The 22612-nt window shown below is 45.3% G+C and overlaps 1 protein-coding gene across 1 annotated transcript in view; it reads right to left on the bottom strand.

The window, feature by feature from the left end:
• STXBP1 (syntaxin binding protein 1) overlaps nt 1-22612 on the bottom strand; it is an 86734-nt gene that overhangs the window by 23616 nt on the left and 40506 nt on the right. The window contains exons 2-10 of the mRNA XM_011931343.1: nt 19403-19452; nt 16674-16755; nt 11523-11599; nt 9947-10025; nt 8852-8955; nt 6391-6539; nt 4410-4494; nt 3185-3315; nt 1321-1428 (exon numbers count right to left, since the gene is read on the bottom strand). Of these exons, the coding sequence (XP_011786733.1) occupies nt 1321-1428; nt 3185-3315; nt 4410-4494; nt 6391-6539; nt 8852-8955; nt 9947-10025; nt 11523-11599; nt 16674-16755; nt 19403-19447 (860 nt within the window). The 5' untranslated portion in view covers nt 19448-19452. The remainder of the gene's footprint in view (nt 1-1320; nt 1429-3184; nt 3316-4409; nt 4495-6390; nt 6540-8851; nt 8956-9946; nt 10026-11522; nt 11600-16673; nt 16756-19402; nt 19453-22612) is intronic.

Below are 22612 nucleotides of genomic sequence, written 5' to 3' on the forward strand. Positions count from 1 at the left end.
TGCAGTGAGCTGAGATCACACCACTGCACTCCCGCCAAGGCTCGGTCTCAAAAAAAAAAAAAAAAGGAAGAAAAGAAGTTATTTTCTAAGAGAGAAGAGAGACACGTAGCTTTTCTAATTAATATTTGAAACCAGTGATCTCCAGATTATTTAAGGAGAAAAGAGAAGAAAATATTAGAATATCTGTGTTTATTTTACCTCATTCTTTTCAAATTTATGTTGGAATATAAATAGTGAAACATAATTCATGTTTGAAAAATATACAAACATATATATATGTTGTAAATACACACTTTAGTACAATAAAAGCATATTTTAAATTCATAAATACATTAAATTTACTGAAATGTGGATTAATATCTTTTTTATTTTTTGAGTCGGAGTTTTGCTCTGTCGTCCAGGCTGGGATGCAATGGCGGAATCTTGGCTCATTGCAACCTCCGTGTCCCAGGTTCAAGTGATTCTCCTGCCTCAGCCTCCCAAGTAGCTGGGACTATAGGCACACGCCACCACGCTCAGCTAATTTTTGTATTTTTAGTAGAGATAGGGTTTCACCATGTTGGCCAGGCTGGTCTCGAACTCCTGACCTCAGGTGATCCACCTGCCTCGGCCTCCCAAAGTGCTGGGATTACAGGTGTGAGCCACCATGCCAGGCCATGGGTTAATATCTTTTTAAGCTGAGTGATCAAAAAAGTTTAGAGACCTCTTCTCTAAACAACAGAACTATCCAAGGCTGTATTATTTTCTCACCTTTCCTTCGAAATTTCCTGAATATATCACTAACTCAGGGTAGCAGAATGTGTCTTTCTGAAAAAGCAGAATCATTATCTACAGTTTAAAGGTCTTACAACAATGTTTGAATATTAGAAACATTCTGAAACATTTTCAGAGCTGGATACAGTTTAGTAAGGAGACATCAGCTATTGCTTAGGAACTGTAGGTAAAACAGGGAAGGTTGAATATAGCAGCTATAAAAAAGAAAGTCCAATTGTATACTGTGGTGTTTGGGTCTTTCAACAGAATGAACTAGCTTTAAATTTTTAATGTTTGTAATGCATTTTTCTGAGAGAGCTACATATGTTTTCCAAGAATCCTAAAAGCAGCCCTAATACAAAATTGATTTTCTAACTTCACGAAGTCAGAGAAGCTCAAGCTCAGAGAACAGAAGGGATTTATCATTATGGGTTAGCATGTTGGTGACTCTGCCAAGGAAACGAATTCACACAAGGATGAGCCCCCACGAGGTGCCCAGAGTGAGCACATCATCAACAGCAGCTGGGGAGAGGCGCCTCGCTGGAGAAGGGGGTAGGGGGCTCTTACTGGGACACCTCTGCGATGTGCTTGTGGCGCAGTGCTATCCATAGGTCGTCGTCCTCGTCCAGGAGCACCTCCTTCACCCGTGCCTCCCCGATGCCGCTTGTCTCGTACCTAGAATGGAGACGGGACTCAGCTGGAGCGCACTGTCTCCACAACAGTCATCCAACCCTCTTCAGCTTACAGCAGCAGCAGCAGCTCACCACCCTCAGCTGTCAGATGTTCACAAGTGCCGTCACAGCAAGTCCCGAACATTGGACGTGTCAATCAGGCCTGCTGTGGCAGCATTGACCCGGGCTGCAATTCCTTGGGTAGGAGAGACTCAAAGCTCTATTCAAAGTCAACCAACTTGAAACTCTGTCTTAAAATCTTCTGGGTCAGCTGATACAAGCCCCACCTGAGCTGCCTGTCCAGGGCATGAAGTCAGGTCATACATGAGTTTAGTTATTTACAGGGGAAAGGTAAAGATCATATCTGTCCCTCTGGAAAGGCACTGGGATGTCATCCTCAATGTGTGGTGCTTAAATAGCTTCCAGCAGCTGCCTGCAATGGGCCCTCGGCACCCATCACATGGGAAATCGCGAACAGCTGGAGGAAGCACAAATTATAGCTACCAACAGGGAGAACCGAGATTCACTCATATTTTTGGAATCTTCATTTTGAAACCACTATCTTTATGATGGATGCTATTAAACGCCATGAGAACAATGTCTGTTCTCATACAGTGTGTTTCTCATGCAGTGTGGTTCCACAAAAGGAAAAACTGGTTTTTAGAAACTAAATTTCTGATGATTGTTACCAAGAAAAATGTTTTTTATAAATGAAGAAAACAGCTTCTCTGTAAAGAAAGTTCAGTACGAAACTTCTGTTGATATATTTCATCATCATCATATTTCAGGATCTATAAACAAGAAGTTTCAACTCTGCCTCCAGAGAGGCAGAACCAATAAAACAGAAAATAAAAATTTCAACTCTGAATGAGATACACACATAAACACAAAATCAACATATTAACATATCCAAGTAGGCTATGACCTGAGGTGACGTGAGCTGGGCAACAAAGACCTAAAGTGCTTGTCCTCCCCAAAAAGAGGACAGGTCATGAGTTCCTGCCTAGAAATGCCATGTGGATTTGTAGAACTCACAGAAGAACTTACAGGCTAATTTGCAAGTTTGTATCAATGAACCATTTTTCCTAGGGTTAAAAACACTCTTTTGCTGGGCACGGTGGTTCACACCTGTAATCCCAGCACTTTGTGAGGCTGAGGCAGGCATATCATGAAGTCAGGAGTTCGAGACCAGGCTGGCCAACATGGTGAAACCCCATCTCTACTAAAGATACAAAAAATTAGCCGGACGTGGTGGCGCAGGTTGCTTGAACCTGGGAGGCACAGGTTGCAGTAAGCTGAGATCGTGCCAATATACTCCAGCCTGGGTGACAGGGCAAGACTTTGTCTTAAAAAAAAAAGCAAAACAAAAAACGCTCTTTTTCTGCCAGGTGTGGTAGCTCATGCCTGTAATCTCAGCACTTTGGGAGGCTGAGGCAGGCTGATCACGAGGTCAGGAGTTCGAGATCAGCCTGACCAGCACAGTGAAATCCCATCCCTACTAAAAAAAAATACAAAAAATTAGCTGGGCATGGTGACACACACCTGTAACCCCAGCTACTTGGGAGGCTGAGGCAGGAGAGCTGCTTGAACCCAGGAGGCAGAGGTTGCAGTGAGCTGAGATCACACCACTGCACTCCCGCCTGGGTGACAGAGTGAGACTCCATCTCAAAACAAACAAAAAAACCCATTCTTTTTCTAGACGTATTTTTGGTTCATGTGCAGAGCCGCATGCACTCTGGGGTCTGTAACACTATACTTACTTGTATACATCATTTTCGATAGGCAGCAGATCATAACTCATAGCCTGAAAAGTCAATTCGTGGAGCACAGGGGAGCTGGGGTCAAAGCCTCGATCCAGGATCAGAAGCTGGGAGCGTGCCTTATCTGGGCCCTGGGGGAAAACAGGGAGATGCTTCACAAGCCACTCAGCCAACTCAGGCTTCTCCACCTAGCGAACCCCTCTTGCAAAGGAGGGCAGCAGGAAGCGAACTCTGAGGTGCAAAGCTATTAACGCAGCACAGAAGTCTACCACTGGACAAGATCACCAAAAATACCCTAAAAGACTCCAGTGTTTCCATTTCATAGCAAGTGCACTTAGAGGCAGATATGAAATGCTAGGAGCCGAAGTGAGTTTCTGTAGGAGCGTGCTGCTCAAGTTCAATTACAAATGGGGCAACCACCCTCCAGTGTGCCTGGGACTGAGCGGGTTCCCAGGACCTGGGACTTTCAGTTTTAAAATCAAGGTGGTGAGGAAACACCTCTGTATCTTGATTGTAAGATGGTTACATGAACCTATCCATGTGTAAAACTGCACAGGACTGTACACAGAGCATGTGTAAAAACTAGTGAATGAGGCCGGGCGCCGTGGCTCAAGCCTGTAATCCCAGCACTTTGGGAGGCTGAGACGGGCGGATCACGAGGTCAGGAGATCGAGACCATCCTGGCTAACATGGTGAAACCCCGTCTCTACTAAAAAAAATACAAAAACTAGCCGGGCGAGGTGGCGGGCGCCTGTAGTCCCAGCTACTCGGGAGGCTGAGGCAGGAGAATGGCGGGAACCCGGGAGGTGGAGCTTGCAGTGAGCTGAGATCCGGCCACTGCACTCTAGCCCGGGAGACAGAGCGAGACTCCGTCTCAAAAAAAAAAAAAAAAACAAACTAGTGAATGCTGAATGAGTTCTGAAGAGCGTGTCAGTGTTGATTCTCTGGTTTGCTATTGTGCTTCTGTGGGTTTTCCAGGACATAGGCCATTCAGAGCTGCAACCAGGAAAGCCCTGGCAAACAGAACAAGTTGGTCACCCTGGCCACGCTGAACACAAGTAGATCGCCCTGCCCCAGGGGCTTCAGGCATTTCGCTGGAGGCCAGTCCCCAGGAAAAGCAGCACTGACATACACTCTGTGGCAACAGAACCAAGCTGTCTCTGGGACTGTCACACAAACACTGCGGTCCTTGGTAAGAAAACAATGTGGTCCAAGCCAGACTTACCTCCCCCATTGTTGGGTCATCAGCTTTATAGGCATCAAGCTTGTCCTGGATTAGCTGAGCCAGCAGGGCATTGTCCTTGTATTCCCTGACAAAGGAGGAGTGACAGAGCATGAACCACCCAGCACCATGATGGTGCTAGCTGCCCCCGGGAAAGGAAGCCAAGCAGTGCAGGGGGTTAAGGAAGATGTGAGCATCGTCTGTATTGGTGTTTTTACAATGAGAGTATAATTAGAAAGGAAAAGCAAAATAAAACACTTAGCTCAGTGCCTGGACCATAAATAAGTGATTTTCTTATTGCTTTTTCTCCAGAATGATCTAAGTGGAAACGTACATCTTTCCAAGCAGCTTCAGATAAACCACTGCACTTCCACTGGGGGCCCTGACCAGTCAGTCAACCTTTTGCCATGATCAGGCCCCCAGCCTGACTCCCATGATTCTCACTTCCCTCAGTTCACATTCTCTTGTGTCTTGTATTGTTTTGTTTGTTGGAGAGTGACATTTCAGCTGGCATGGCCAGAACAATGTGAGAACCTTTGAACCTTTCCCCATGGTTGGGTCTGACGGCACTCCATGGCCCCCACCTGACCTGATGCTGGGCCGGTGGCTGCCTGCCTCCTGGCCAGCGTCAGCACTGCAGCAGCCCCGCTACCTGCCTGAGCTCCTGCTGGTCAGTCAGGAGACGCCATCTAGGTCCCATTTCTTAACTGCCAGCCGGCTTTGTCATGAGTACCAACAGTGGAGGGAAGCCAGGCACTGGGAAAGCAACCAGGAGGTGTTTTTCTATGGCCACAACTTCCAGCAGACGATGAGGTCACAGGATGGGTGAACCCATGATCTGTGGCAACACCAAGCTCTTGGTTAACTCAGCACAATGCCTTGGTAGCCTAAGCCCTTCCTGCCCTACTCCCAACCTGCTGGCAGTTACGAGTCTACCTCTGCACCCTCTCAGATTCTGTCCTTACCTGTCCACCCCATTCCCATCACTCCAAGACCAGGCCCTTTGTTCCTTCTGCAGTGGCCTCCTGTTTAGCCACCCCTTCTGGTTTTTCCTTGCCCTGACTCCTACTCATATTCCAGCCTTCACTTTCCCAGAGTGCTGTGGTCACCCCCAAGTCCAAATCCCCCATAGGTTTCCAGTGATAACCACTGAAGGACATAATCCCAAACCTGACATCCGAGACCTCCAGAATTGGCTTCATCCCATGCCACTGCCCTACACATACACTGTGCTAGGCTACCCGTCTTCCCCAAATGTGCCCCACATTTTCCCAACTCCAAGTTTTTGTTTATACCAAATGCAAGAGCCAACTGTACACACAAAATGCTGGCCCCACTCTCCTCATGAGCCTATTGTCACCTGTGGTCTGCAGACAGGCTTCACCCTTGGCTCAAAGGGCCCTCTCCCTACTGTGGTTGCCCCCAGCACTTGGCCTGTCCTGTCTCGCAGGGCCGAGCCTGCAGGGGTGCATCTCTCATGCACACACACACTGGAAGGCAATCCCGCCCATCCTCCCTGATCATGGGCCGGGTCTTCAGCTTCAGGTGCCCCCAGCACTCAGCACACAGCAAGCAAGTGAGGAATGCGCGGCTTTATAAATTCTGAGGAACATGTCCTTCGGAGAATTACTCTTTGTGTTTTGTCTTACTCTGAAACATCTTTAGTAAAGATAGTATTTGTCTTTAAAGATTAGAAAGACATGAAAAACGATAGGCAGCCTGAGTTGCAATTACATAGAGGTTCACATTTTCGTTATTCAATAGTTGATTTGTGCTTTTTTCTGCATGTATTATTATATTTTGCTATAACATTTAGAAGATAACAAAACCATTGGAAGAATAATTTTAAGTGAGAGATGCTCAAATCCTGATCTTCTTGAGACAACTGTCAGAGGAACCTTAAGGCCAGAGGAGGAGTCCAGGCCAGCTCCTCACTTGGGGGACACACAGGATGCCACTCTGGCAGAAAGGTGCACTGCCTTACCCCCGATACCGCACAGCCGGGTACTCCTTCAGGGTGGCACACAGGGTCGCGATCTGCTCTGCCAGGCGCTCCAGTATAGGATTCTTCATCTGAGCCTTGTGGGGACTGTAGAAGCTTTGGAAAGAGTCAGCAGAGTCCAAGGAATAGACCTGGGGAGCAGAAAAAGTATTAATACATATTGCGAACTATCGGAGTATTCTCCGACCCTGGCAGTGAGTCTATAGAATATGTTCCTGTTTCTTCCACAAATATGTGCTGGGTGCTTACCACGTGCCCATGTGCTAAACACTTGAGAACTATTAGTGACCAAAACACCCCTGTCCTCAAGGAGTTTGCAATCTAGTAGGAGAAAGCAGGCAATAAACATAATGAAAAGCGAATTGCGTGGTCCTGAGAAACTGGCAAGTATATGAGAAAATATCAGAGCAGGGGAGGATGTCTAGGAGGGCTGGACAGGGAGGACACCAGGACTCGCTGAGAAGGTGACGTCTGAGCAAGGGCTTGAAGGTGGGATGTTTATCACCAACAGGGGACTTCCACATGCAGGGAACAGGTAGTGCCAAGGACCTCGGGCAGGTGTGTGTCTCGGGTGCCTGGAGAACAGTGACAAGGCCAGGAGGACAGCAGAAGGGGTTAGTGTGAGACTACACTGGAAATTGTAAACTTAGTTTCAATAAATAAGAGACAAGCCAGATACTGTGTGTGACTGCGGGCAAATAAAGGAGCTATTTACGGATTTAATAATACCTTATTTTCAGTAGTATGTTCTAAGTATTTGTCTTTTCTTTCTTTCTTTTTTTTTTTTTTTGAGATGGAGTCTCACTCTGTTGCCCAGGCTAGAGTGCAGTGGCATGGTCTCAGCTCACTGCAAGCTCTGCTTCCCAGGTTCACACCATTCTCCTGCCTCAGCCTCCCAAGTAGCCGGGACTACAGGCATCCGCCACCACGCCCAGCTAATTTTTTTTTTTTTTTTGAGATGGAGTCTCGCTCTGTCGCCCAGGCTGGAGTGCAGTGGCCAGATCTCAGCTCACTGCAAGCTCTGCCTCCCGGGTTTACGCCATTCTCCTGCCTCAGCCTCCCGAGTAGCTGGGACTACAGGTGCCCGCCACCTCGCCCGGCTAGTTTTTCTGTATTTTTTAGTAGAGACGGGGTTTCACCGTGTTAGCCAGGATGGTCTCGATCTCCTGACCTCGTGATCCGCCCGTCTCGGCCTCCCAAAGTGCTGGGATTACAGGCTTGAGCCACCACGCCCGGCCACCTGGCTAATTTTTTTGTATTTTTAGTAGAGATGGAGTTTCACCGTGTTAGACAGGATGGTCTCGATCTCCTGACCTCATGATCCACCCATCTCAGCCTCCCAAAGTGCTGGGATTACAGGCTTGAGCCACCATGCCCGGCCATATTTGTCTTTTCTTTTTCCACTACTTTTTTTTTGGAGTGTGCTAGAAGTTGAAGATTCTCTCTTAAATGACTGAGTCTTCCAGTTATCAGTATTCTCTTAAATTCTCATTTATATAAACTACTTTAACCTTAAAAAAATGGTATATCAAAAGAGTTTATTACTTTCTCAAAATTTCTGAAATATAATATTGTTGAATATGCTAAAGCTGGATTTTGTTCTGTCCACGTAGGGACGGAACATACAGAAGAAAAAAAAAATTCCTTTCCCCAAGCAGGTGACAGGCTTTAGGCCAAGTGAGAAGGAAGCCTGTTTTTAAATGTTCACACTACATCTTATGCATCTCTCTTTCTCTGAGAATAGGTCACTCTCTGGTGTCTCGAAGCTGATCTGTAAAGATCCAATATGCCACAATCATCTTTTAGCTCCATAAAATGCATCAAAGTCCTGTGGTTTCTGTTTCCTTGTTTGGTAAGAAAAGACATTTTAACAACTCTTAAAATACCAAGACAAGTTGTGTCTGTTCTCTCACAATCAGCTTCACCTTTATTTGTTTAATAATTTTGTTTGTTTCCAAGGGAGCACTTTATGGGCCTGGCATTTGGCACTTGAAGTGTTAACGGCTAATGACGAAGGCTGCCATCTGCTCTTTCAGCACATGACAAGCTGAGGTTATCTCTACCTAAAAAACAGTCTCCTTCACAACAGATGGGATGCTTCTGCTCCCCTCCCTCGCTCTCCTTCCAAGCTCGTTTCTGATTGGCTATTCTGTGGTTATTCAAGGAGTCAGCCGACAAGAGTGAGCACTGAGAGCAAGGATGAAATGCACACAAAGAAAGGCACAAGGCTGATGCAAAGTCAGAAACAACTGGAGAGTAAGATGAGGGCAGGGGGCAGGCCCTATGGAATACTATTTCCATTCAGTAAACATTCACTTATAACCTGTTATTTGGCAATTCACTGCATGGTACCTTCCCTCCCCCACTCTTTAGTAGGTCCCACCCCACCCTCTCAGAACAGGAGAAGATGCAGATGTCCTTCACACCCCCTACTCAGGCTCACCTGGGATTCATATGGGAGAAATGCAATATTGATTTCCGTCAGAGTTTTGATGACTTTGGCTGCTCGAGATTTTACCAGTTCATTAAACAGGGCATCTGGACAAGCTGCAAGCATGACAAAAGACAGTTGGCTTTCCTGTCCATTTGCTGGTTCATTTAATAGCTGCACATGTATAGTGGGCTCTTCATTTTATCAGGATTTTTTTTTTTTTGAGATGGAGTCTCACTCTGTCACCCAGGCTGCAGTGCAATGGCATGATCTTGCTCACTGCAACCTCTAACTCCCGGGTTCAAGCAATTCTCCCACCTCAGCCTCCTGAGTAGTTGGGATTATAGGCACCTGCCATCATGTCCAGCTAATTTTTATATTTTTGTAGAGACAGAGTTTCACCATGTTGGCCAGGCTGATCTTGAACTCCTGACCTCAGGTGATCCACCCACCTCAGCCTCCCAAAGTGCTGGGATTACAGGTGTGAGCCACCACACCTGGCCAAAATCATTCTTCTGCTACATCCTTTCCATTTTCTCAGAGGTGAGTGCCGTGGGAGTTTATCCCTAGAGAGAAGATCTCTGGGTGAATTCTTACTGTTTTATACTCTGTAGCTATCCAGGTCAATTCATCTCCCTCTGCTTCTCCGCCAGAATCTGAGCATAAAATCCCCACAACATAAGAAAACTAATTCCATGGTAATGACGCAGGTTCTATTTAATTCAAAGACTACTGGATTGGAATATCTTTGTAGTTGAAAAATTGATGGAAACATACTACAGCATACAGTGCTGACTGGAAGTCTACATAATGAAATGCCAAGCCTCAGGAAGGTCATTCTCAGCACCAAGCCTGTCAGTCCTGAGAAGAAGTGCTTGTGTGCTATTTTTCAGCAGGAAGGACTGCATGATCTAGTGGGTTTGTATTTGGTGCACTTATTTTTGTCTCTTATGCAATTTATCTTCTGAAGAGAAACTAGCAGATTGGGACAAGCATGGTAACAACCCATTTCTTCCCTCTTGACCTGCCTTAGTTTTGGCTCAGCCCAGCTGTGCAGAAATGCTAACCTGCCTGATGGGACTGGGGACAGCCCTCGGTTGTACTCACAGTCAGTGAAGAAGACATGTGCGGCCCGGTATTTAGCAGTCGGCGGGTCCTTAAAGTCACTGATGAGAGAGTGGACGGACTGTGGACAGGGGGAAAAAAGAGGGACCTGAATCCAATTCTAGAGCCAAATGGGACCTGTATCTGAACTGAGTTAAATCCAATGGCTTCAAGACACTTGCACAAAATCAGGGGATTTTTGATGCATAATTCTAACACTCATGTTTGGCCACAACCAAATCCTGAGGACTTAAAATTAGTATTATTTCAGAGTTTAGATGAACAAAGGCCTTCTTAGCTCATTCTGGAATGACAGTATCAGTTCTCTGGAGCCATGTAATTAGTTGTTAGGAAGACACCCACAAAAAAAGGAAATTGGGCAGAAACCTTCCAGGAGATTCACATTGATGACCTTTTGGCAATTTACTTGTATCTGTAGAAACTCATATGTAGGCCAGTTTTCAAAGTGGAAAGAAAGTGTGAAAATTGGAGGAAATTTATATAGCCTAAGGCACCTAAGGCTGGCATGGTGGCTCACGCCTGTAATCCCAACACTTTGGGAGGCCAAGGCAGGTGGATTGCTTGAGCTCAGGAGTTTGCCACTAGCCTGGGCAACATGGCAAGACCCCCATCTCTACCAAAAATTAGCTGGGCATGGTGGCGTGTGCCTGCAGTCCCAGCTATTTGGGAGGCTGAGGTGGGAGGATCACTTAAGCCCCAGAGGTCGGGGCTGTAGTGAGCTATGACCACACCACTGCACTCCAGCCTGGGTGATGGATGAGACCTGGCTCAAAAAAAAAGGCTGAGCATGGTGGCTCACGCTTGTAATCCCAGCACTTTGGGAGACTGAGACAGGTGGATCACTTGAGGTCAGGAGTTTGAGACCAGCCTGGCCAACATGGTGAAACCCCATTTCTAATAAAAATACAAAAATTAGCTGGGTGTGGCAGGGGGGTGCCTGTAATCCCAGCTACTCAGCAGGGTCAGGCAGGAGAATCTTGAACCTGGGAGGCGGAGGTTGCAGTGAGCTGAGATTGTGCCACTGCACTCCAGCCTGGGCAACAGAGTTAGACTCCGTCTCAAAAAACAAAACAAAAATGACAAAACAAAACAAAACCTGCCTAAGACAACTATTACCCAAAAGCAAGGAGTTGGACCTTGTTTGGAAGGTGATTTGAAGTAACCTCCAAAATTATAAGACAGGTAAATCTGAACAGTAACTGGACATTGATAAAATAAAATGAAAGCATAAAATACCAAAGTCTGGAGGTGGACTGCTAATGAGACAGAGTGGGTCCTACCTGAAGAGGGAGTGCAAGAGGGAAAACTAGAATGATGCAGGGCCATGGAACACAGGCTCTGGTTTTCTGCACAGCTGCTGTGTTTAAGAACGTTTAATATATCACTTCTCATTGCATAAACACCACCCTCCGCCCCACCCCATTTTGGATTGCATGCTTAAACAGAGCAGTGTGTTAAATGCGTGCTTAACCTAGAAATGTCAGACAGTCTGTGACACATAAATCCCAAACCAGTTCATCTAACCTTAGCCAGAGTCCTCCTCTGGTGGAAGGTTTACCTTCTCGGATGGAGTGATGAGATACACAGCCTCCAGGCTGGGGAGTGGCTCTCTGCGCTTGTTGATATCTTCCACAACTAGACAACAAAACAACCCACAGTGAATAAGAAAACATGATGGGTGACCATAAAACCAGAAGCAATATAGACAGGCTACCTTCAGACTGTTGCAGATAAATATCTACAGGTGGGGGGGGAAACAATCATTCACCCATTCCTTAAGGTTACCACGTTCCTTGGGAGTGAATTCCATAGTCTCAACATGCCCAAGATGTTAGAATCTGAAATCCAGGCTGGGTATGGTGGCTCATGCCTGTAATCCCAGCACTCTGGGAGGCTGAGGGGGGCACATCACTTGAGGTCTGGAGTTCAAGACCAGCCTGGCCAACATGGTGAAACCTCATCTCCACTAAAAAACTACAAAAATTAGCCAGGCATGTTGGAATGTGCCTATAATTCCAGTCACTCAGGAGGCTGAGGTGGGAGAATTGCTTGAACATAGGAGGTGGAGGTTGCAGTGAGCCAAGATCGTACCACTGCACTCCAGCCTGAGTGACAGAGTGAGACTCCATCTCAAAAACAAAAATAACAACAAAGGAAAATCTGAAATCTTATCACACTAGATATTTCTCACTTCCCATTTCAGTTTAAGTAAATTCATTGATCTGTTCTGAGAGAAAATGGAAAATGCTATCTAATTCTGTCAAGAATGGATCCTCTGCCTCTTCTTCCGCTTGGTCTCATCTGCCCTAGATAATCCCAATTCCTTTAGAATTTCCATGTTGGGTTTATTTATCAACAGCTGGATAGTTTCATTGCTCTCCTCTGCATATCAAATGAAGGCATACCAACCACACCCTCTATACAATATTGCTTCCTTCAATAGCGCAAAGATTAAACATTCTATTTGGTTAAAACAAACCATGAGCTTTGGTTTGCTTGTTTCCTCTACAGTTATGTCAGTGACTTCACCTGGAAAGAACAGCATTTGGGAGAATCTTACCAATCACCTGGTAATGCTTAAAATGTGTTATCTACTGTCTTCTGGCATGGAGGGAGCAAGGCAATTATACAGGTGCCATTCTTCCTGTGCAGATGATTTAAGTAGATAAAAGCATCACTTTAAAGGACTGTAACATTTATAGACTTGGAACATTTATAAAGACTTTCACCCCAAATAATGTTCAAATTAATACCAAAATCCCCAAACATCTACTTTACCAGTGGTTACAGATTTTTTAATTTACTAGGCCACTAATACTTGCCCCCAAAATATTTCAGAGCTTCAACATAGGGTTGCTAACTTTTAAATTTTGCTAAGTAAGAACACTTTTTTCTTTTTTTCTTTTTGAGATAGTCTTGCTCTGTCATCCAGGCTGGAGTGCAGGGGCACGATCTCAGCTCACTGCAACCTCTACCTCCCAGGTTCAAGCGATTCTCCGGCCTCAGCTTCCTGAGTAGCTGGGACTACAGGCACATGCCACCACGCTTGGCTAATTTTTGTATTTTTAGTAGAGATGGGGTTTCACTATGTTGGACAGGCTGGTCTCAAATTCCTGACCTTGTGAGCCGCCTGCCTCCACCTCCCAAAGTGCAGTGGCCAGATCTCAGCTCACTACAAGCTCCGCCTCCTGGGTTCACTCCATTTTCTTGCCTCAGCCTCCCGAGTAGCTGGGACTACAGGCGCCCACCACCTCGCCCGGCTAGTTTTTTGTATTTCTTAGTAGAGACGGGGTTTCACCGTGTTAGCCAGGATGGTCTCAATCTCCTGACCTCGTGATCCGCCTGTCTTAGCCTCCCAAAGTGCTGGGATTACAGGCTTGAGCCACCGTGCCTGGCCGCAGGACATTTTTTAAAAACCACTTTTAGAGGTAGGAGAGAGTCTGTGTATAGTGGAGCGCTCTGAATCCCCATCTCCTACAGGAAGTCAATTAATGATTCAAGAGATAATAGAACAAGCATTTATGTAGAAAAATCAAAAAGATGACCAGAATGAAGAGCGAGACGGCTGCCTCTGGGGTAATGGACCCCAAGGATGGGAGACGGGAGGACAGGGGGTTACTGTTCTTTTCTTAGATCCTTGTTAGCTCCATTTGGTGTTTTTCCCCTTTACTTTTGTGGGTTGTTTTGTTTGTTTTTGCTTTGATAGATGAAAAAAATAGTTTCAAAAATTCATTGAAGAAAATAACATCGTGGCCGGGCGCGGTGGCTCAAGCCTGTAATCCCAGCACTTTGGGAGGCCGAGACGGGCGGATTAGGAGGTCAGGAGATCGAGACCATCCTGGCTAACACGGTGAAACCCCGTCTCTACTAAAAATACAAAAAAAAAACTAGCCGGGCGAGGTGGCGGGCACCTGTAGTCCCAGCTACTCGGGAGGCTGAGGCAGGAGAATGGCGTAAACCTGGGAGGCGGAGCTTGCAGTGAGCTGAGATCCGGCCACTGCACTCCAGCCTGGGCGACAGAGCGAGACTCCGTCTCAACAAAAAAAAAAAAAAAAAAAAAGAAAATAACATTGTAAGCTCAAAATAGGGGCAAGCCTAGTCTTAAAACTGACTTGGGGCCGGGCGTGGTGGCTCACACCCATAATCCCAGCACTTTGGGAGGCCAACGTGAGCAGAAAACTTGAGGCCAGGAGTTGAAGACCAGCTTGGCCAACATGGTGAAACCCTGTCTCTACTAAAAAAAATATATATATATATATATAGCCGGGTGTGCTGGTGCCTGCTTGTAATCCCAGCTACTCAGGAGGCTGAGGCATGAGAATTGCCTGATTCCAGAGGCGGAGTCTGCAGTGAGCCAAGATTGCACCACTATACTCCATCCTGGGCAACAGAGCGAGATTCTGTCTCAAAAACAAACAAAAAACACACTGACTTAGATCACTAAATGACATAAAAGTCACATCAAAAATTGTGTATGTGTGCCAGGTGCGGTGGCTCACACCTATAATCCCACCACTTTGGGAGGCCAAAGCAGGTGGATCACCTAAGGTCAGGAGTTTGAGACAAGCCTGCCAAAATGGTAAAACCCTGTCTCTACTAAAAATACAAAAATTAGCTGGGCACAGTGGCAGGTGCCTATAATCCCAGCTACTTGGGAGGCTGAGGCAGGATAATCGCTTGAACCCAGGAGGCAGAGGTTGTGTTGAGATAAGACTGTGCCACTGCCCTCCAGCCTGGGAGACAGCAAGACTAGGTCTCAAAAAAACAAAACAAAACAAAACAAAAAACTGTGTATGCCATTACCAGGACTATGCTTCTGCTGATAGATAAACTGGATCTGTTTTTTAAAAATGAAGGAATCACATCCACGTGCAACCAAAATGAATACAGACACATGTCTTATACCCTTTAGAAATGTTGACTCAAAATGGATCACAGACCTAAATGTAAAATGCAAAATTATAAAACTCCTAGAGGATTACATAAAAGAAAAGCTAGGCAGCCTTGGATTTTGCAATGACTTTTTAGATATGACACCAAAGTGACAATCCATGAAAAAAAGAATTGATAAGCTGGACTTCATTAAAATTAAAAATTACTGCTCTGTGAAAGATGCCATCAAGAGAATGAAAAGACAAGTCACAGACTGAGGGCAAATATTTCCAAAAGACACATCTGATAAAGAACTGTTATCCAAAATATACGAAGATCCTTTAAAATTCAACAATAAGAAAACAAATAACCCAATTAAAAAATGGGCCAAAGACCTTACAGACACTGCACCAAAAAGCAATCTACAGATGGCAAATAAGCATGTGAAAAGATGCTCCATATCCTAGGTCATCAAGGAAATGCAAATTAAAACAACGATACCATACCACTACACAGCTAGTAGAATGCTCAAAATCCAGAACACTGACAACTCCAAATGCTGGTAAGGATGTGGAGCAACAGGAACTCTCATTCACTACTGCTGGGAATGCAAAATGGTCAGCCACTTTGAAAACTGGTTTGGCAGTATCTTACAAATCTAAACACACTCATCATGTGATCCAGCAATCGTACTCCTTGTTATTTACCAAAAGTTATAGCACACATTCCAAAGCATGAATAAAACACAAACATACAAATAACTATAAGGCAAATGTCTAAATAAGCACCACCCCAGTTAAGAAAAAAACCCAACCCAATCAGCACCACATAAGTACCCTGGCTCCAGCTCACATTCCCCTCTGTTAACACCATTGCCTCTCTTCCCTGCAAACAGAATCATTATCCTCCTTTGAATGGTGAGCTCTTCTCTTGAGGTTTTACCCCCTACATCTGCATTTTAAAACAACACAGCTGAGCTCTGCGGTCTGAACTCTGTGGAATGAAGGCTCACTATCAGTGGTCTTGCGTGTCTTGCTGTCTTTGCTCACCGTTGTGTTTATCAGATGCATTCATGTTACTGTGAGCGCTCAGGGCTCACCCATTTTCATCCCTGTAGAGTGTTCTGCTGTGTAATTGCACCACAACTGACTTAACCATTCTACACTTGATGTATGTTTTGGTTGTTTTCCACTTGGGGCACCTATGAGCAACACTGCACATGTATTCCTGCACATGTATCCTAGGCCACATACTTGAGGTTGTCTAGGACACACACCTGACCACAGACTTGCTGGCTCACGGGACATGCATACCTTCAACTTTACTAGACACTGCCAAGTGCTTTTCAAAGGGGCAGACATTCCATCACATAGGAGTTTCCATTTTTCTACCTCCCCACCGTCACTTGGCACTCTCAGAGATTAAATATTCTAATATTTTGAATCTATATTGGCATCTCACACTCTGGTTTGAATTGCATTTCCCTGACCACTAGTGACAGTGGACAATTTTCATAGATTGATTGGCCATTTGGATTTCGTCTTTTGTTAAGTGCCTGCTCGGAACTTTTTTCTTTTGGGTGGGCTGCCTTTTCTTTCTTGATTTAACCTTTCTTTTGGCATTCCTTTAACACACATTGAATGAGCATCTAGCCCTGGATTTGGTGCTAGGGATTCAGTAATGAACAAGATAGCCTTGGGCCTCTCAGGAGCTTCTGGGCTTAGCACACCCATTGCTGGAAGAATCTAAAATCAAAGGAGATAATAACGAATAGGAAAGAGCTAAGCCCGCCATAGAGAGAAGGCTCCAGTACTGCTCAAGCAGAGAGCATGCTCACTTGTTATGCCCTCGGTCATGATGTCTGTCATCTTGCAGCAGGAGGACAGCATCCTCATGCTTAACTGATCCACCACCAGCACCTGCAAGGAAAGAGAACAGCACATTGGCTGCATGGCATCTGCTGTGGTTCTCGCTCAGCTTACCGCGTTAAGACACCAAAAGGAGCTCCGGAAGTGCAGAGTACAGAAGAAGCCATATTTCCTATGGACCAGAAGCCTAAGGGGCTACATGCTCACTTCTACCTCCCACACCCTAACCTAACCTTCTAGGAGTTAGAGTTTCCTCTCACTGACCTAATTTTATAAACTTAAAAAAAAAGTTTTTATTTCCCATAATAAAGTAAATACCCATTTAAAAAAGGAAAAAAAATCAGTGGGGCATGGTGGCTCATGTCTGTAATCCCAACATTTTGGGAGGCCGAGGTGGGTGGATCACTTGAGGTCAGGAGTTCGAGACCAGCCTGGCCAGGATGGTGAAACCCTGTCTCTAAAAAAATACAAATATTAGCCAGGTGTGGTGGCTCACACCTGTAATCTCAGCTACTCGAGAGGCTGAGGCAGGAGAATCGTTTGAACCCAGGAAGCGGAGGTTGCAGTGAGCCGAGATCACGCCATTGCACTCCAGCCTGGGCAACAGTAAGACTCTGTCTCAAAAATAAATAAACAGGGGGCCGGGCGCGGTGGCTCAAGCCTGTAATCCCAGCACTTTGGGAGGCCGAGGTGGGTGGATCACTTGAGGTCAGGAGTTCGAGACCAGCCTGGCCAGGATGGTGAAACCCTGTCTCTAAAAAAATACAAATATTAGCCAGGTGTGGTGGCTCACACCTGTAATCTCAGCTACTCGAGAGGCTGAGGCAGGAGAATCGTTTGAACCCAGGAAGCGGAGGTTGCAGTGAGCCGAGATCACGCCATTGCACTCCAGCCTGGGCGACAGAGCGAGACTCCGTCTCAAAAAAATAAATAAATAAATAAATAAACAAACAAACAAACAAATAAAGGAAAATATCATCTACAGCTCCAACATTCAGAGATAATCATATTAGTGAGTACTTTTTCAGGGCATACACTTGTGTTTAAGGGGAGAGTGAACACTACCGCCTGCACATGGGGTCTGGCATGTGGGGACTTGATGAAAGGCATCATCAGAACTGTGCCACTAACACACATGTCAGCTGGGACATAGTGTACCTTAGTCTAGGCTGGAAGAACAAGAATGCTCCAGTCCTGGCCCAAAAGCTTCAGACCTGCAACTCTTCAGCTAACCTTTCTTATCTTCATTCAGCCCACAGTGGAGAAGAAGCTGGCAGTTAAAACAAGGCTATTTCTCCTCCCTTTTTGTAATGCTATAAACTGAGAAGGAGGCAATAGGAGGAAGACATATCAGGGCAGATAGTGTGGATGAGAAAGCTTTCTGCTGCAGTACAAGGGCGAATTAGTTTTTATTATACAAGGCAGCTTCCTCAAGATTGGTTTAAAATTCACATGTCTACAAGCCCGTCACTGATGGGAAGGGTAAGAGAGAAAGGTATGCTAAAGAGTTCCCATCGGGCCGGGCGCGGTGGCTCAAGCCTGTAATTCCAGCACTTTGGGAGGAGGCTGAGATGGGCGGATCACGAGGTCAGGAGATCGAGACCATCCTGGCTAACACGGTGAAACCCCATCTCTACTGAAAATACAAAAATTAGCCGGGCGCAGTGGCGGGCGCCTGTAGTCCCAGCTACAGAGGAGGCTGAGGCAGGAGAATGGCATGAACCTGGGAGGCGGAGCTTGCAGTGAGTGGAGATCACACCACTGCACTCCAGCCTGGGCGACAGAGCGAGACTCGGTCTAAAAAAAAAAAAAAAAGAGATCCCATCGGACGGCCTCCCCTTGTGGGTGGTGAGGACAGATGTGATGGTTAAAACAAAGGCCCCTGGTGAGACTTCAAAATCCTCCCATACTAATCAGCTCTGTTGTTCCTAGGCCCAATGCACTTGAAACTGCATGGGCTTTTGACTGCAGGAAAACTTAAGGGCTTTCTTGGCTGGTATAAATCCTTCAGCAACATGCAAAAAAATCAAGTAAAACTGCACACTCTTCTGGCCAGTATAATTCTCAACCTCAGACAACCAAGTAGTCCTTAAAATGCTGACTTCATGCACAGGGGGCAGCAGGTGCCACTCCTGTACCACCCACTCCAGGAACCCAGCCCACTCTCAGTTTGATTGGCTTAAATACTTCTTTCAAGTACACTATAGTTTCCAGCATTGCTCTTAATGTTATATGAATAAACGAGCTTACTATTTTTATCTTATGTAGTTACAGTTCAATGAGGATAGATCAGATGAGGGCTTTGAGCCCAAACTGTGCATGGACTCCATGGAGATGCTTTATGGCCACAAAGGGGCAAGAAGGCCTCTTCTTCCTCTCCCAGAGCCAGCAGAATTATACCTTCTTCTGCTTTATCTAATGGGTTCCAGGTAATGTTCTCTTTGAACAAAAGAGTCAGGCACTGCTAACTGCCTGACAAGCTGGTCTTTAAGATAAGCTTTATGACACACAGACCTCTTAACCAAGACCATATGAAATGTGAGGCAGAGCAGCTCACCTTTCTCCAATCCAGGAGCATTCTGTACTCGCTGGACAGCAAAAGCTCTCATTCCTGCCTACAACTTTCCTCCAACTCCATCCCCTTCTGATTTTTCCATGTGAACTCACCTTAAGCCCATTAACTGTACTTTCTACTCACCTTCCATTCCCCCTTCTTCTTAACCTTCTTTATCACATCGTGCATAATCTCTAAAAAAAGAGAAAGAGAGAAAGAGAGAGAGGGAATTAATGTAATATCAAAGACCTCTACACACCTTAGGCTTTGTGTTTCTGAATCATGCAATTCACCAACTGGTTTACTGAGCCATAATCAACCCACCATAAAAATAGTTCTCAGCTGGGTACGGTGGCTCACACCTGTAATTGGTGCTAGGGATTCAGTGATGAACAAGACAGTACTTCGGGAGGCTGAGGTGGGCAGATCACCTGAGGTCAGGAGTTCGAGACCAGCCTGGCCAACATGGGGGAAACCCTGTCACTACTAAAAATACAAAAATTAGCCAGGCGTGGTGGCATATGCCTGTAATCCTAGCTACTCGGCAGGCTGAGGCAGAAGAATGGCTTGAGCCTGGGAAAGTTCTCTTCCGGTCTCCTTAATTCAGTGGTTTTCAAACTTTTTGGTCTCATAACTTCTTTACACTCTTAATTATCGTATTGGAAATTAAACTGAGAAATTTTTAACAATATTAATTCATTTAAGATGATAATAAACTTGTATGTTAACATAAATAGCATTTTAATGAAAAATAAATATATTTGTCATAATAAAACATTTTTAGGGAGACGGTTGGCATTGTTTTATATTTCTGCAACCCTTCTTAATGTCTGGCCTCACAGACATTCTCCTGTCTACTTCTGGATTCTCCTATCTGCTTCTGCAGCCAGTATGTCCTGAAATGTATAACATCTGGGAAACTTCGCCGTGCCCCGTGAGAGAATGAAAATGAAAAGGCAAACCACATCTTGTTCTTAGTATGAAGATAGTTTTGACCTCATGAACCCCCAAAAGGGCTTGGATTTGAGAACCACTACCTAAAGTTAAGTGGGTAAAAGGCGGTGACAATGCCTCAGGCCGCATGAGCCCTCTTCAAGCTCTAAAAACAGATGTGAGGAGCAGTTGTGAAGTGTTCCCAACCCTGAGCACATCTCCAGAGCACTCTCATCCCCAAATCACCATTTTGATGAGCCCCATTACCTAGAACACCACACACACACACACACACACACCCCTGACCAGCTGTGGAGGCTCCACAGGAAAGTCCACTCTTGCTACTCTGTAAACACGAGTAATACACGCCCAGAGCAACCTGAAGGACAAGAGCTGTTGTCAGCATGTATGCTTCAAACAGTTAGACAATTATCTAGGGCTTAATGGTTCCTAAATCTGCTTTTGACTATCTTCAGTAATCACTGAATCATAGTAAACACACATACACACACCCACACCCACAGCAGTAAACTTAGAAAACACAGAAAAGCATAAAGAAAAAATTCCAGCCAGGCACTGTGGCTCACACCTGTAACCCCAGCATGTTGGGAGGCCGAGGTGGGTGGATCACCTGAGGTCAGGAGTTCGAGACCAGCTTGACCAATATGGTGAAACCTCGTCTCTACTAAAAATACAAAAATTAGTTGGGCATGGTGGTGTGCACCTGTAATCCCATCTACTCAGGAGGCTGAGGCAGGAGAATTGCTCGAACCTGAGAGCTGAAGGTTGCAGTGAGCCAAGATTGCACCACTGCACTCCAGCCTGGGCAACAGACCCAGAGTCAGACTCTATCAAAAAAAAAAAAAAAGAAGGAAGGACAGAAGGAAGGAAGGAAAGGAAAAAATCCCATGTATTACTGATGTACTTAAAAACAATCAGACTAGGTGCGGTGGCTCATGCTTGTAATCCCAGCACTTTGGGAGGCTGAGGTGGGCGAATCATGAGGTCAGGTGAAACCCCATCTCTACTAAAAACACAAAAATTAGCTGTGCCTGGTGGTGCATGCCTGTAATCCCAGCTACTTGGGAGGCTGAGGCAGGAGAGTCACTTGAACCAGGGAGTCAGAGGTTGCAATGAGCCAAGATCATGCCACTGCACTCCAACCTGGTGACAGAGCGAGATTCCATCTTAAAATAAAAAAGATTAGGAAAAAAAAAAAAAAATCAGGCCGGGTGCAGTGGCTCACGCATGTAATCCCAGCACTTTGGGAGGCTGACGGGGGAGTATCACCTAAAGTCAGGAGTTCAAGACCAGCCTGGCCAACATGGTGAAACCCTGTCTCAACTAAAAATACAAAAAAATTAGCCAGACGTGGTGTGGTGGTGCGCACCTGTAATCCCAGATACTCAGGAGGCTGAGGCACGAGAATAGCTTGCACCCAGGAGGTGGAGGTTGCAGTGAGCCGAGATCGAACCACTGTACTCCAGCATGGATGACAGAGTGAGACTTTGTCTCAAAAAAAAAAAAAAAAATCGAAAAGAAGAATTATCTGTAATCATGTCAACTTGAAATGTATAATTAACATTTTAGTTTATTTCATACTAGTTTTTTCTACGCACTTTTACATAGTTAAGATCATGTTGGCCAGGTGTGGTGGCTCATGCTTGTAATCCCAGCACTTTGGGAGGCCAAGGCAGGCAAATCACTTGAGCCCAGGAGTCCAAGACCAGGTTGGACAACATGGTGAAACCCCATCTCTACAAAAAGTACAAAAATTAGCCAGTCATGGTGGTGTACACCTGTAGTCCTAGCTACTCAGGAGGCTGAGGTAGTGGGACTGCTTGAGCTAGAGGCAAAGTTGCAGTAACCCAAGATCACCTCACTGTACTCCAGCCTAGGTGACAGAGATGCTGACTCAAAAAAAAAAAAATGCTGTAGATATATATATAATTTTATATTATGCGTTTTTCACTTAATGTACTCATTTCACCCATTTTAATAAAAATGCTTATTAGGATTTTAATGCCTGCATAATCCGTCCATGGTCAACAATATTCCCAATAGCCATTTAGATTACTTCACATATTTCAGCATAGTGAAAAACTGGAAAGCAATATATCCATAATAGGGCAGTGGTTAAGTTAACTAGGTTACATTTGTACAATGGAATACCATGAACCCATTGGAAGTAATAATATGGGAAAAAAATTACATGGGAAAAAATAATATGGGAAAAATACGTACTCATTCATTCAGGCTTTCACTCAATAAGCATTTGTTGAGTAACCGCTACTTGCCAGCCATTGTGCTAAGCCCTGGGAATGAACAAGATACTATGCTGCTCAGCTCCTGTGGAGCTGCTGCTCTAGGGAAGGCGGCAGTCACTAACTGAAAAGAGCAATTGCATCTTCTCATAAGTGC

Source organism: Colobus angolensis, unplaced genomic scaffold (genome assembly GCF_000951035.1).
Source record: "Colobus angolensis palliatus isolate OR3802 unplaced genomic scaffold, Cang.pa_1.0 Scaffold9, whole genome shotgun sequence".
Taxonomy (NCBI): domain Eukaryota; kingdom Metazoa; phylum Chordata; class Mammalia; order Primates; family Cercopithecidae; genus Colobus; species Colobus angolensis.